The 14,221-nt window shown below is 45.5% G+C and overlaps 1 protein-coding gene across 3 annotated transcripts in view; it reads left to right on the top strand.

The window, feature by feature from the left end:
* LOC134218395 (protein hobbit) overlaps nucleotides 1-14,221 on the top strand; it is a 153,723-nt gene that overhangs the window by 929 nt on the left and 138,573 nt on the right. For 2 of the 3 annotated variants that reach the window (XM_062697339.1, XM_062697338.1), the window contains exons 3-5: nucleotides 109-1,401; nucleotides 4,501-9,762; nucleotides 9,825-9,926. In XM_062697339.1, the coding sequence (XP_062553323.1) occupies nucleotides 109-1,401; nucleotides 4,501-9,762; nucleotides 9,825-9,926 (6,657 nt within the window). Of the gene's footprint in view, nucleotides 1-108; nucleotides 1,402-4,500; nucleotides 9,763-9,824; nucleotides 9,927-10,043; nucleotides 10,137-14,221 lie in introns of those variants that run through there. The other variant, XM_062697337.1, reaches the window with a different exon arrangement.

Here is a 14,221-nt window from a genome sequence, read left to right as displayed (position 1 = left end):
TTATGTATGAATAATTTGTCGCTTAATGCGAAGACTTTACTGTTGTATTCCATGAATAATTTTGAAAATCCCTGCAAATACCTACTGATTTTTATGTTTTACTTTCAGCAAATTGATGAGATATGTATCCGCAGTAGCTTCTTCAACTCGGAAGTCACGAAACTGCTTTCGATCAATATCCGTGATATACGGGTCAACAAGGACATCAATCGACGTCAGCAGTTCCAAAGTTCATCAAGCCAAGCATCCTCTCAGCAATCAAATGCCGAATCCGATCCATTTATGGACGTTCGCACCGGTGAACGGAAGATCCTGGATTTCCGCGAGAAGAAGGTTCATCCTATGATAATCAAATTTGCCCAATTTATGGCCGTTCACATTAATAATGTGTCGATAGCTCTGCTGAACAACGATCACGATCCTGGATGGTTACTGCACGCAACAGCCAAGGAACTTCATTTAGACGGCAGTCTTGTCCACAATACGAAGACAATGCTGGTTTCAGCCGCGCTGTGTGATGCCCAGGCGAAAATTCTTCGACACTGTCAAACATCTAAGAAGCCAGATAAGCCTCGGGCAGGTGATTCTCAGCCTTGTCTGGGTGAACTAAGCTTTGGCATTGCCTTGGACAGTATTCTCGTGGCCCATGGACCAATTTCGCTGGAAAAACTGCAACTCGCCATGACCAATACAAAAGTGGTCCTTCATGAAGGTCTTTATGAATTTATCAAAGATGCCCAGAGTCAGAAGCGTCGTACTCAGATGTTCCTTCGGCAGAATAGCATCAATTTGAATCAGATTCCTAAGCTTCCAGGGGAAACATCTACCGGAAGTGAAACCTATCTTAGAATAGCTCCCATAATTCCAAAGAATTTTGCAATTAATATTGAAAATACGACTATCTCGGCGGTGCGGGAAAACAGTTCCAATGATTTTTCTGCCACACTACTCACGTTTACGATAACAGGAAAGTTTAACAGCAGGAATGCCTCCGACGAGTTTCGAATGCCGATGTTCTACGTGGGAACGCAGTTACAGCAGCTAGAGATCGATACCATGCAGGAAAAGCTGCTTTACCTGGAGCAGTTCAGCGTGGACGCAAAGCTGGAACAAGACCTGGTCAATATTTACTCGAAACTGACTTCGTTCCGGATGATCTACCACCACAAGGAGATCTACGGGTGGATAAGCAAAAACTTTTTCTCGAGCGAGCGGTTGGCGCGGCAGATGAATCCAAAGAGCTTGAAGTTGGCTAGCGGCATGAGCGGGGGAGAAGCGGGCCGTGGAATCGCGGGATCCGGATCGAGAGGAATGTTGGACGAGATTTTCAAACGAGTGGTGGTTACGGGCTGTGCGGAGTTATGGAACGTGACTACGGTTTTCAAATTTGGACCACAAGAGGTAAGTTGGCTGAAGATCGTGCAATCGTGCGAAATTAAACACCTTCTTCTGTACTTACTTTTTTTTGTTACATTCACAATAGTCTAACATATATTATTGTACATGGAATCCATTAACTTCTATATGATTCCATTGCGTCATTATTCGATAGGTTTTTGCCTTTTGCGTATACTAAGTATACGTAAAGGCTATAGGATCACTCCAAAACCGAACTTTTGATAGAAGGCTCGGAGACCCATAGTGTTATATACCAATCGACTCAGCTCGACGAATTGAGGTGATGTCTGTATGTGTGTATGTATGTATGTATGTGTGTGTGTGTGTGTGTGTGTGTGTGTGTGTGTGTACAAACAATGTGAGACACGCTTTTTTGCACTTAGTCTTATCCGATTTGCTTGCAACAGGTTGCATCCGACGCGGAATCTTTTCTAATTTTTCGCTATTGAAAATTGGTCCAATCGGGTAATGCATTCCAAAGTTATTAAAAAAACATTGATTTTTTCCCCTTAAAAAAAATTCAATTCCCCTAGGAAAAAAAAATCCAGATATTATTTTTTTTAAAATTGCTGGAAAGCATTTAAATGAACGCACATAAACGTGAATGGATGGAAATAACTGAATCTATCTCCCTAAAGTACAATTTTGACCTCTCTTATGTGCTTTTCTTGTTACATTTTTTAATACACGAGAAAGGCACCATCACCGCTAGGTGGATTATTCTGGGTTTTTTCTTCTATTTTTTTTGTCTAATTCTTCACTTAACTTACTTTGGATATACAGTGAATTCTCCCTTACTCGATATTTAAGGGACCGTCGAATTAGGTAGATCTCAAGATAGGGAAAAGATTTATTTATTTTTCCAAAATGTCATATACTTTTCATTGCATGTAAAAATATGGTTTAGGGTCACTTGGCCAAATGCTGTAGGGCCGAATAGTTAATTTTTCTTTCCTTATTAATTGAAGTGAGGAGCGAGATGTTCGAAGTAAATTACGAAGTAAATCAACACTCGTTAAATCTGAGATTAAAATCTGACACGCGGGCAGTTACCCACCTACAAGCGATAATTACTGTTCTGCGTAACCAACAGCATGTGTTGGAACGCTGTGAGAAAACGAGGCCATCCCAAATACCACGTGGCATTCAACCAGTTGCACGCCTGGTGACAAGTATTGCTATTGCACATACATCAGTACGAAGAGGAGCATATTGTGGAAAACTGCGACTTTTTCAAGCATATTAACGTAAAAGTAAGATATGAAGCGGCAAAACAGCACGGGCTGTGTTTTCTTGTTTGAAGAAAGGACATCGTACCAATGATTGTGCCTCAAAAGTGAAGTGCCCGATGTTTGCATCCTGAAGAAAAAATGCTTCTGAGAAGGTTGAATCACAAGTTGTTGAATCACGACACAAAGTTTCAGAGAATACTAGCTCGATCTAAATCGAATGTTAAACCAGTTAGCATTAGACGAGCAGGAGAACTATTCAGAAGCAAGCAAGTTATTGTTAAAATGTGTGTACGTGGATGATGTACTTTCGGGTACCGACACCACTGAAAAGGCGAGAGAACTGCAGATTGAAACGGTAGCACTACTTGCGAAAGGAAGATTTAGTCTGCATATTCCAATCGAGAAGCCCTCCCCTCCGATATGTGATATTGATGCGATGGGTGGGCTTCCGCCATTAGCACTTAGATGGCAACCAAAGACATCTCCTGTCGTGGTGGTATCATATGTTGACTATTTTTGTTTGGCATTGGCATTGGCATTGATGCACTGATTTAACGCATCCACTCGCGATCTCATTGCACAACCAAACGCTGCAAAATGAAAATGAAAATATTGCAATCGAGAAACAAGAAAAGAAGATAGATTTACAAACCCATCCTGCCAAAGACGCAATAAAAAATTTGGGATCGCCTTTGAATTCCCGTCGAGGATATGTTTTATACAGTGTAAAACCACTCGAAAAGGATCATTAACATTGGACGAAGTAATGAGATTGCTAAATTATTTTACTCGGGCTGCTTGATCCAACAATTGTGCTAGCCAAAGTAATTATGCAGGAGCTTTGGAGGAGCGGTATAGGATGGAACGATGAGCTGCCTTCAGTGCTGATGTCACAGTGGAAAAGAAATGGGAAACGAATACTCGGAGCTTGCAGGCATACAGATATAGATACGAGTCACCATTAATGGGGGATGCTTCAGCCAAGGCCTATGGTTGCTGCATTTATCTTCGCAATGTTAAGTCGGACGGAACGACTGAATTGCTAAACTACTTGCGGAGATAAAAGAGTGTTGTCCTGTGGTCCGATTCACAAATAGTATACGAAGCACGGCACATCGATATTCGTCACTAATCGAGTAAATCAGATTCGCTAACTAACAAGCAACTTTGAGTGGAGGTATGTTGTGGAACAAGATGGCTTCGATTGTTCGAAGGGGTATGGCATCTCACTTGCCACATCTCATTTCTCATTTCTCACTTCTTAGTCCTCACATGTCACTTCTCATTTCTCACTTCTCCCTTCTCATTACTCACTTCGCACATCTCACTACTTTCTTCTCGTTCCGCACTTCCCACTACTCACTTTTCATTTTTCACTTCGCTCTTCTCACTTTTCTATACTTGCACATCTCACTTATCACTTTCCTCTACTCACTTCTTATTTCTCACTACTCGCTTTTCACTTCTCACTTTTTATCTTTCATTCCTCTTCTCTCATTTCTCACTTCCTACATCGCACTTCTCACTACGTATTTCTCACTCTTATGAGATTTGGTCTCATTCCTCACTTCTCCCTGTACACTACTCACTATTCACAAAATTCTCACTACTCACTTCTCATTACTCATTTTTCCTAACTTTTTCCAACTATTCGGCAAACGATATTTGGCCAAATGGCCCGAAATTGAGTGAGGAAAAGTATCGAGTTACAGAGCATCGAGTTAAGGAGAGTTCACTGTATGATTGGAGTTAAAAATTGTTAATTTGACTAAACTGTCCGTAGTGATAAACTTTATAATTTACTGAAAAATCACTCTAATAATGTTAAAAAACCTAACTGTTGATTAATAATCATCCTTTTCAATTTAAGGTCTCTTCAATATGCTGTAATCACACAAAACTGCTATTGGACCAGTTTGCAGAAACTCGCAGCAGTGCCTACGACAGTCGACTGCTAAATCAGGTACTGCAGAAACGTCACTGGAGCGCCGAACTTCTGATCGAATCGCTGTGGTGGTCCCTCAGCGGGAACGCCTCGCACAAAGATTTCGGCCAAAGCCTCAAGAAGAGTCACATTCGCGGCAGTCCGTTCTACATCGGAGTCAGTCTGATTAAGCTGAGCAGCTATGGAGACGCTACAAAGCTAGATTTTACTATTCACACCTTCCGCACGGAGTACAGTCCGGGATTGGCTGATTACTTGGTACAAGCCAAACAATGCTTGGAACAGTACCGATCGTCGAGGCTCTCACGAAGAGGCTCGATCAACTTCTCTGCCGTGGACAGTCAGTCGTCTACGGACGGATCCCCATCCAAGCGGCCGAAGCCGGGTCTTTTAATCAACGCCAAAGTCACCGACATAACTAGTTTCTTCTTCAACAAGTACGACACCTGTATACTAGCCAACTTGAACGAACTATCTCTTGCAAAGAACCCCGCCATCAACGTGGTCAAACTGGATCAATTCCACATGGAAGTGCTGGATTTCCGAAACATCAACGGGTCAGATTTTGCGGTCGCCGAGATACAAAATATATTCGCCAATTTCAAGGTCATTCGATTGGAACACACTGAGCACCCCAAGCATCCGAAGATATCGATCCACTTCCTGGAAGACACAGGCGCCATGTGGAATGCCAATCTTCACATGCACGTTGTGACGCTCTTCGGTGAGATCAAAGAACTTAAGTCAGCATTGAAAACTAAGGCGATCGCTCAGCCGCCCTTGGAGTTGCCAACTGAAGAACCCCCGGAAAGATCCCCTGGCGATAAGAAATCGTGGATCATTGATGTAAACGCGGAGGGAAGTGCGGAGTTTGCAATCAAGATCAGCGAGCGGCATTCGCTGCAGCTCTACAGCGAGAATCTGTATATTAGCCGCAAGGAACGGTGGATCATCTCGTTTGAGAATATTTTTATCAAGATTGACGATCAACATATCTTTACGTTCAAAGACGTGGACAGCCACCAGTTGCCGGAAATGGATGTGCTGCGATTCGAACGAAAGCACTATGAAAATTTTCGCCTGGCGAGCAACAAAGTCTGGGCGACCTCGATCGGTGTGGTAAGGATCATATTCCCGTACGATCATGATTTCTACGGGGCTATTGTGAATGAGTTTGTTTCTATATACAAGTGGTTGAAGCTGATTCATGGTTACAAGAAAAAGCCCTTCACTGAAAATTCTCCGCTTCCAAGCGATATGTTTATACAGATTAAGGAATTTTTGATGGAGATGAGCGATGATCCGTTTGAGGTAAAGTTGAGAGATAATTATGTTTTGTTGCTGGATGAATATAACGAAAGTGTCAAGCGAAAAGAATTGTTCGATCATAAGATTCAGCAGTTATGCTCTGAAAGATTGATATTGCCGGCTGGTACTCTGGAGGAGTTGAATGCCAACTTGATCAAGAAGAATTCGGAGATCTACATTCAGCGGTCGAAAAAACTGGCGGAAACTGGACCTCCTCGTACGAGATTGATAGCGTGGATTATGACGGATCTAGAGATAATGGCTATGGCGGACCCTTCTGTACATGGTACAGAAAATGCTGTGCGTATGATTCGAGACATCGACGCCGAAAGTCCGTGGCCTGAGGAAGGCCTCGAATTCGTTACGCTTTGGTGTCGCGCTGTGAATGTCAGCTGTACGGAGTGGAAATTTATGCTGAGGGACTATCCTCAACCAATGTTTCATGTGAAGTCTATGCATCTGTTTGGAAATCTAGCAGGTGCTGAGATGGCGCCGCCCAGAAGAGCCAAACGAGACGTTGACATAGAAGTTGGAGATCCTTTCGGGACTCATACTATTCAGCGGAGTATGACATCGATTAAATTCTACCACGATTTTGATTGGGAGTTGGATTACCTGGCGTACGCTTTTGGACCCTGTTGGGAACCGGTGATGGCTCAGTGCAATTTAATGATGGAGAAGATCTCCGCTCCTTCCAGAGATCCAAGTCCTCCGTTACCTTTCTGGGATAAAATGCGACTTCTCATGCACGGGCGCCTTACGATAATCGCCAAGCAGTTCACCATCCTTCTACATGCTTCGCTCGATCCCTACAACACCACCGAAGAAATGGAACTGACGTGGAATAATTGCGGTATCGTGTATACCAATGCCAAGATCATGTTCAAGGGAGATCTAAATGTGTACGTAAGAACTGCTTCCCGGTACGATGATTGTCGTCTTCTGCACCTTCCCAACCTCAAACTAACCTTCAAACTGAACTGGATATGCCTCGCAAACCCAAACGATCATCACGCTGTTATCCCATGCGCACCGGATAAGCTCCCCGAATATTCCAGTAATCAGGTGCACGATTCCTTCAGGGCTTTCCGTTCGCAGAACCTTAACATCTGGATATCGTTCGAAATTAAGCAAAATGTGTCTGATGCAGATATCCCTAATCTGGTGCTCTACGGGAGTACCCTTCGTTGGTTTGAAAGCCTCAAGTTGATCCTATCCGGTGTAACGCGACCGACACGGCGAGGTCCAGTGTTCAACAATGTTCGTCCGCGGAAAAAGCAACTCAGTCGCCATTATAAGCGAGCGAATCTACAGATGAGTCTGCACAAGTTCCAAATTTTCTACTGGATGTCCCATGCGCTCAATCGTGGCTTTCAACTAAACGGTGGCAGAATTACACTTAGTTCAGAGCACACACTGACCTTGTCGCCGATCGACGATGGACTTATTCACCGACCAAGAGCTGATTGGGCCATCATGTACATGAACTGTGAATTGAATGACGCGGAGATTTGGCTGAGGACAACGACAATAAGTGATAGATCCGATGGAAGTTCGGAGAGCATCTCCAATTCGAATGGGGACATTTGCAGGTACTATTTCCTGAGCGTGGCAAAAGTTTCATATGGCCGTGAGGCTCTACTAGCCAATGGCAATGAGCGGGAGAAGGACACTCCAACTCATAAGCTGGTAGTGTACGATCTGAAAGGGGCTTGGACCAAAGACAACCGAGACGTGGCATTTGCCTTGTTCGACTCGTTTATGAAGAGTCAACGGTTGAAGAACAATTTGTCCACTGAAGCGTTGAAGTGCTTCCGCAAGGAAGGGAACAATACTCCGCTTAAGTCGCGTAACAGCCAGGATAAAGGAGGTGGTTCGCAGCATCACTCAGACGGTGGAAATCGTGGCAGTCAAGCACACATCCACAGTAAGAGGCAGGAGACGTCCGATGGTTTGGTGATGCTGCAGCAGTTGATTTCCGAAGCTGATCACAAATCGGTAGTTTTCAGCGACGATCTTTCAGCGCAGACGAGACAACAGCAACTTAAGGGGCTCCAAGCTTGCCAAGATGGGGGTGTTTTGCATTACAATTGGTTCATTTCCTTGGTGAACTCGCAGGTTCTGCTAAAAGGATGTGAAACCTCAGGCTATGTGATACTTAGTGCAGCGAAGGCCGAGATCTTACAAAGGGTTCATCGGCCTGTTTGGAGGGATCATACGATTGTTTCCAAAACGACGTGGGTTGGATCGTTGGAGTGTATGCAGTACTATGCAACGGTCAGTGCCGAAGACGGAGACACGAGGGAAATGGCGGAGATTATGTGGTTAACGGTGGATAACATCCAGGAAAAGGATAGGGTTGCGACTGTAATAAACGAGTTTCCAGATTTGCCGCATTTAGTTGGAAGTGGCCAGAGTGTAGGAGGTGTTGTTTCGGAAACCGTGGGAGGTGTTTCTGGTGATATCAGCCGTGACGGAAAGTCGCCAATTCAATTACAACGAATCGTATCTAGGTGTAAGTGTGAATTTTTTTATGTCAGCTATGGAGAAACGAGTATAGATCCCGGAACAATCAGTGAGGTTCCGGCACCACCAGTGGAGGAAAGCTTGAGTCCTTGGGAGAACCAGGATGAACCAGTGGATGCTTTTACGTTAATGCATCACGATCTAGATGTTTGTACGAACTCTCTGCAGTACGCCATGATTCTGGACATAGTGAATAATTTGCTTCTCCATGTTGAGCCGCAACGAAAGGAAGCTTCTGAGAGGCTCACTAGAATGAGGTTCCAACTGCAGCTCTACAGCAGTGAAGATCAGAAGCGCCCAATTCAGCATATCCAGACGGAGATTAGAGGCTTAATGTCAAAAATCAGATGTTTGGAAAAGGACATCCATTTCATTACCAAAGCACGTCTCGAAGATGGCGACAGTGATGAGCTGAGGGTCGAGTACGAAGAGGTCCAGAAAATGATTCGCGAATACAAAGAGATGCTATCGAACAAAAGTGACGAATTGGACATCATGCTATCGTGCTACAATGAGGCTCAACTTTCCGCGTCGAATCGATTGGCCACTATCCGCAAGGATAAGCCACTGACCATTGTGCGGGCGAATGAAATTTGCTTCAAACATGCCCAGTGGAGACTTACCGAGGCCGATGGACAGATCGGCATCGCTGATTTGATCCTTAGCAATTTTCTTTACACCAAAAATTCTAAAAGTGATGACTCCGTTGACCATCTGCTGGAATTGGGCTACATAAGGATCAACAACCTGATTCCTAGGGATAATTATAAAGAGGTGCTATGTCCAACGGAGATCCAACGAGATATGCCGGTCGATCACAAACGTGTGCTGCGAGTGTTCTGCAGGGAGAAACCCCCGGTTGGAGGTATATCTGTGAAGGAACATTTCGAAATTAACGTAGTTCCTATAACGATCGCCATTTCGAAGAAATTCTACAACACCATGCTGAAGTTCTGTTTCCCTGATCGGGATGCTTCGGAAACGGAGGGTAACGATGAACTGGAAGATGGTGCCAGCACAAGTTCTGGTTCTTCGCTGTCGACAAAAGCAAGCTCGAAGAAGGCGATCAGTAAGGGTAAGAAGAGTTCCAAAGATAGTAATTTTTACGTGAAGATTCAGGATGATGTGGAAAAGATGAAGGAGCGAGCCGAGAAGAACAAGTTGTTCATCTACATTAAAATACCGGAGGTGCCTGTTAGAGTTAGCTACAAGGGTAACAAAGAGAAAAATATCGAGGATATTACTGATTTGTCGCTGTTGATCCCAACCTTGGAGTATCACAACGTGACCTGGACCTGGCTGGATCTACTGCTGGCCATGAAATCCGACAGCCGGAAGGTGCTACTATCGCAGGTAAGATGGTTTAGGACAAATATTGAAGACAATTTCGTGATATCGACTTATCCTTCCCACAGGCAATTAAGCAAAAGCTAAAGCTGAAAAAGGTGCTCGTGGATGAACAACCATCTCCACAGGAGGAGGACAAGGCAAAAATGTTATTCGGCAATCGTCATGCGGTAAGTAAAGCAAGCTTTGTTCATTTGCATCTTTTATACATTAATTCTTTTGAAATCGTATTTATTATCCTTCTCTTCTCGCTTCCGAATGTGCATATTATTATTGTAATTTTATAGAGAGCTCGGAATAAGGTACTGTCAGAGCTTTCGATATTGTTCTGTAGTCTGTTTCGCTTAGCAATGACATGCTTTTAGTTGTAGAAATTATATTCGATTCGTAATAGGTTATTTGATTTATCTCACAGTTGTACACTTGGCGGCGCACAAGTATCATAGTAAATAGTTAAAATTGAAGCATTATTAGAATTGGCCACTTTTAAGGATGTTCCGGATCTTCCAGAAATGGTGTATACAAGACAGCAAATACAGTTGGGATCATCAGAGCACATGTTTGCACGCAATTTTATGTTTCATAACACAAAACTCTAAAATTAAGTCCAAATAGTACTGGCCGGGATACGAGCAACCTTAGGGAAGATCGGATAACCAACCCCGGTGGGAATTTTGGTCGTATGCTGACAGGGAAGGGGGGGTTTGCTCCTCTCCGGAGGTGCAAATCTTATTGAGCGTCTGTTCTCCATGTCAGGATCGGCTCACAACAGCGTCTGTTCTCCATGTTAGGGGCGGCTGATCATCGTCCGAGTGCCAGCGAGGACTCTAAGTAAAACTGTGCACCATGGTCCACCGGATATAAGGAGGAATGGTCCTCCGGAAATTTAGGGGTTTGGTGTCAGGCCCTGCAAGCCAGCCTTTAAAAATCATAAGCAACGAACAATCAACAAGAGAGTACGGACCGGAACCATCGGCGAAGACCACTGCGACGAAAAGGGACTAGCGATTGGAAACTCGGTTCGTGGAACTGCAAATCTCTCAACTTCATCGGGAGCACACGCATACTCGCCGATGTGCTCAAGAACCGTGGATTCGGCATCGTAGCGCTGCAGGAGGTTTGTTGGAAGGGATCAATGGTGCGAACGTTTAGAGGTAATCATACCATCTACCAGAGCTGCGGCAACACACACGAGCTGGGAACAGCTTTCATAGTGATGGGCGATATGCAAAGGCGCGTGATCGGGTGGTGGCCGATCAATGAAAGAATGTGCAGGTTGAGGATCAAAGGCCGGTTCTTCAACTTCAGCATAATCAACGTCCATAGCCCACACTCCGGAAGCACTGATGATGATAAGGACGCATTCTACGCGCAGCTGGAACGTGAGTACGACAGCTGCCCAAGACACGACGTCAAAATCATCATAGGAGATTTGAACGCTCAGGTTGGCCAAGAGGAGGAGTTTAGACCGACTATTGGAAAGTTCAGCGCTCACCGGCTGACGAACGAAAACGGCCTACGACTAATTGATTTCGCCGCCTCCAAGAATATGGCCATTCGTAGCACCTACTTCCAACACAGCCTCCCGTATCGGTACACCTGGAGATCACCACTGCAGACAGAATCACAAATCGACCACGTTCTGATTGATGGACGGCACTTCTCCGACATTATCGACGTCAGGACATATCGTGGCGCTAACATCGACTCGGACCACTATCTGGTGATGGTTAAACTGCGCCCAAAACTATCCGTCATCAACAATGTTCGGTACCGACGACCGCCGCGGTACGACCTAGAGCGACTGAAGCAACCTGATGTCGCCACTGCATACGCGCAGCATCTCGAGGCAGCGTTGCCGGAAGAGAGTAAGCTCGATGGGGCCCCTCTTGAGGACTGCTGGAGTACAGTTAAAGCAGCCATTAACGACGCAGCGGAGAACAACGTCGGGTATATGGGTCGAAGTCGACGGAACGATGGGTTCGACGAAGAGTGTGAACAGATTCTGGAGGAGAAGGACGCAGCGCGGGCGGTCGCGCTGCAGCAAGGTACCGGCAGAACGTGGAACGTTATAGACGGAAGCGTAGACAGCAGACCCGCTTTTTCAGGAGAAGAAACGCCGCCTGGAAGAAGCGGAGTGCGAGGAGATGGACCAGCTGTGCCGTTCTCAAGATACACGCAAGTTCTATCAGAAGCTCAACGCATCCCGCAAAGGCTTCGTGCCGCGAGCCGAAATGTGCCGGGATAAGGATGGGAGCATCTTGACGGACGAACGTGTGGTGATCGAAAGGTGGAAGCAGCACTACGAGGAACATCTGAATGGCGCTGAGAGTACAGGCAGTGGAAGTCAAGGCAGCGGAGGAGATGACTACGTCAGTTCAGCGGACGATGGAAGCCAACCAGCCCCACCTTGAGGGAAGTTAAGGATGCCATTCAACAGCCAAAGACCAATAAAGCAGCTGGTAAGGATGGTATCGGAGCTGAGCTCATTAAGATGGGCCCGGAAAAGCTGGCCACTTGCCTGCACAAATAAGAATCTGGGAAACCGAACAGCTACCGGAGGAGTGGAAGGAAGGGATTATATGCCCCATCTACAAGAAAGGTGACAAACTGGAGTGTGAGAACTTTCGAGCGATCACCATCCTTAATGCCGCCTACAAAGTGATATCCCAGATCATCTTCCGTCGTCTGTCACCATTAGTGAACGAGTTCGTGGGAAGTTATCAAGCCGGCTTCGTTGACGGCCGCTCGACAACGGACCAGATCTTTACTGTACGGCAAATCCTTCAAAAATGCCGTGAATACCAGGTCCCAACGCACCATCTGTTCGTTGATTTCAAGGCGGCATACGACAGTATAGACCGCGTAGAGCTATGGAAAATTATGGACGAGAACCAGACCGACCAAAGACTGATCAAAGCAACGGTGGATGGTGTGCAAAACTGTGTGAAGATTTCGGGCGAACACTCCAGTTCGTTCGAATCGCGCCGGGGACTAAGACAAGGTGATGGACTTTTCTTGCCTGTTGTTCAACATTGCGCTAGAAGGTGTCATGCGGAGAGCCGGGTGTAACAGCCGGGGTACAATTTTCAACAGATCCAGTCAATTTATTTGCTTCGCGGATGACATGGACATTGTCGGCCGAACATTTGCAAAGGTGGCAGAACTGTACACCCGCCTGAAACGTGAAGCAACAAAAGTTGGACTGGTGGTGAATGCGTCAAAGACAAAGTACATGCTTGTGGGCGGAACCGAGCGCGACAGGGCCCGCCTGGGAAGCAGTGTTACGATAGACAGGGATACCTTCGAGGTGGTCGAGGAATTCGTCTACCTCGGATCCTTGCTAACGGCTGACAACAACGTTAGTCGTGAAATACGAAGGCGCATCATCTGTGGAAGTCGGGCCTACTACGGGCTCCAGAAGAAACTGCGGTCGAAAAAGATTCGCCACCGCACCAAATGTGTCATGTACAAAACGCTTATAAGACCGGTAGTCCTCTACGGACATGAAACATGGACAATGCTCGAGGAGGACTTGCACATGTGAGACGGGTGCTTAGGACCATCTTTGGCGGTGTGCAAGAAGACGGTGTGTGGCGGCGAAGAATGAACCATGAGCTCGCCCAACTCTACGGCGAACCCAGTATCCAGAAGGTAGCTAAAGCCGGACGGGTACGATGGGCAGGGCATGTTGCAAAAATGCCGGACAGCAACCCTGCAAAGATGGTGTTCGCTTCCGCTCCGGCAGGTACGAGACGGCGTGGAGCGTAGCGAGCGAGATGGGCAGACCAGGTGCAGAACGACTTGGCGAGCGTGGGGCGTATCCGAGGATGGAGAGATGCGGCCTCGAACCGTGCATTGTGGCGTCAAATTGTTGATTCAGTGTTATCTGTTTAGATGTTAACTAAATAAATGAAATGAAATGAAATGAGTACTTCTTTAGTACAGGTTTCCCGGGGACTAGAAAGGTCAATTTGGATGAATCATTATTCTATGAACCTACAACTTTCGTTTGGTGCCTAAAGATCGAAAATCGGCTGATATATGAGTTTTTGTGATCGTGATGAAATCTTGGGTCCAAAGTGGACCTTAATGCACAATGTGTCACTTTTTTGAGGCGCCTCTCCTAGATGTCGCTGAAAGCTGATTTTCTCAGGGAATCTTTGTTTCCAAGTGTAAGAAAAAGTTAGAATTTTTCAGATTTTTATCTCGTTACGTTACTAAAATACAGCGTTTTTAAGGGTGTGCTTGGATCGAAATGGACCCCAATGCACTAGGAAGGTTGAGAAACATATTATTTAACTTTACTGATGTGTGACAGTCTGTGAATTATTGTTGTTGTTGCGTCTCCCGCAAGAAAATGCCGAACAGAAAAATGAGCAAAGCCATGAAAATAAGCCACGCCCCAAACGACACTGCAAAACAAACTAGAACTGAGACAATGACGAAACGAATGGTATATAAA

Source organism: Armigeres subalbatus, chromosome 2, assembly GCF_024139115.2.
Source record: "Armigeres subalbatus isolate Guangzhou_Male chromosome 2, GZ_Asu_2, whole genome shotgun sequence".
In the NCBI taxonomy this organism is placed as follows: domain Eukaryota; kingdom Metazoa; phylum Arthropoda; class Insecta; order Diptera; family Culicidae; genus Armigeres; species Armigeres subalbatus.
This window is presented reverse-complemented; position numbering and strand designations above follow the sequence as displayed.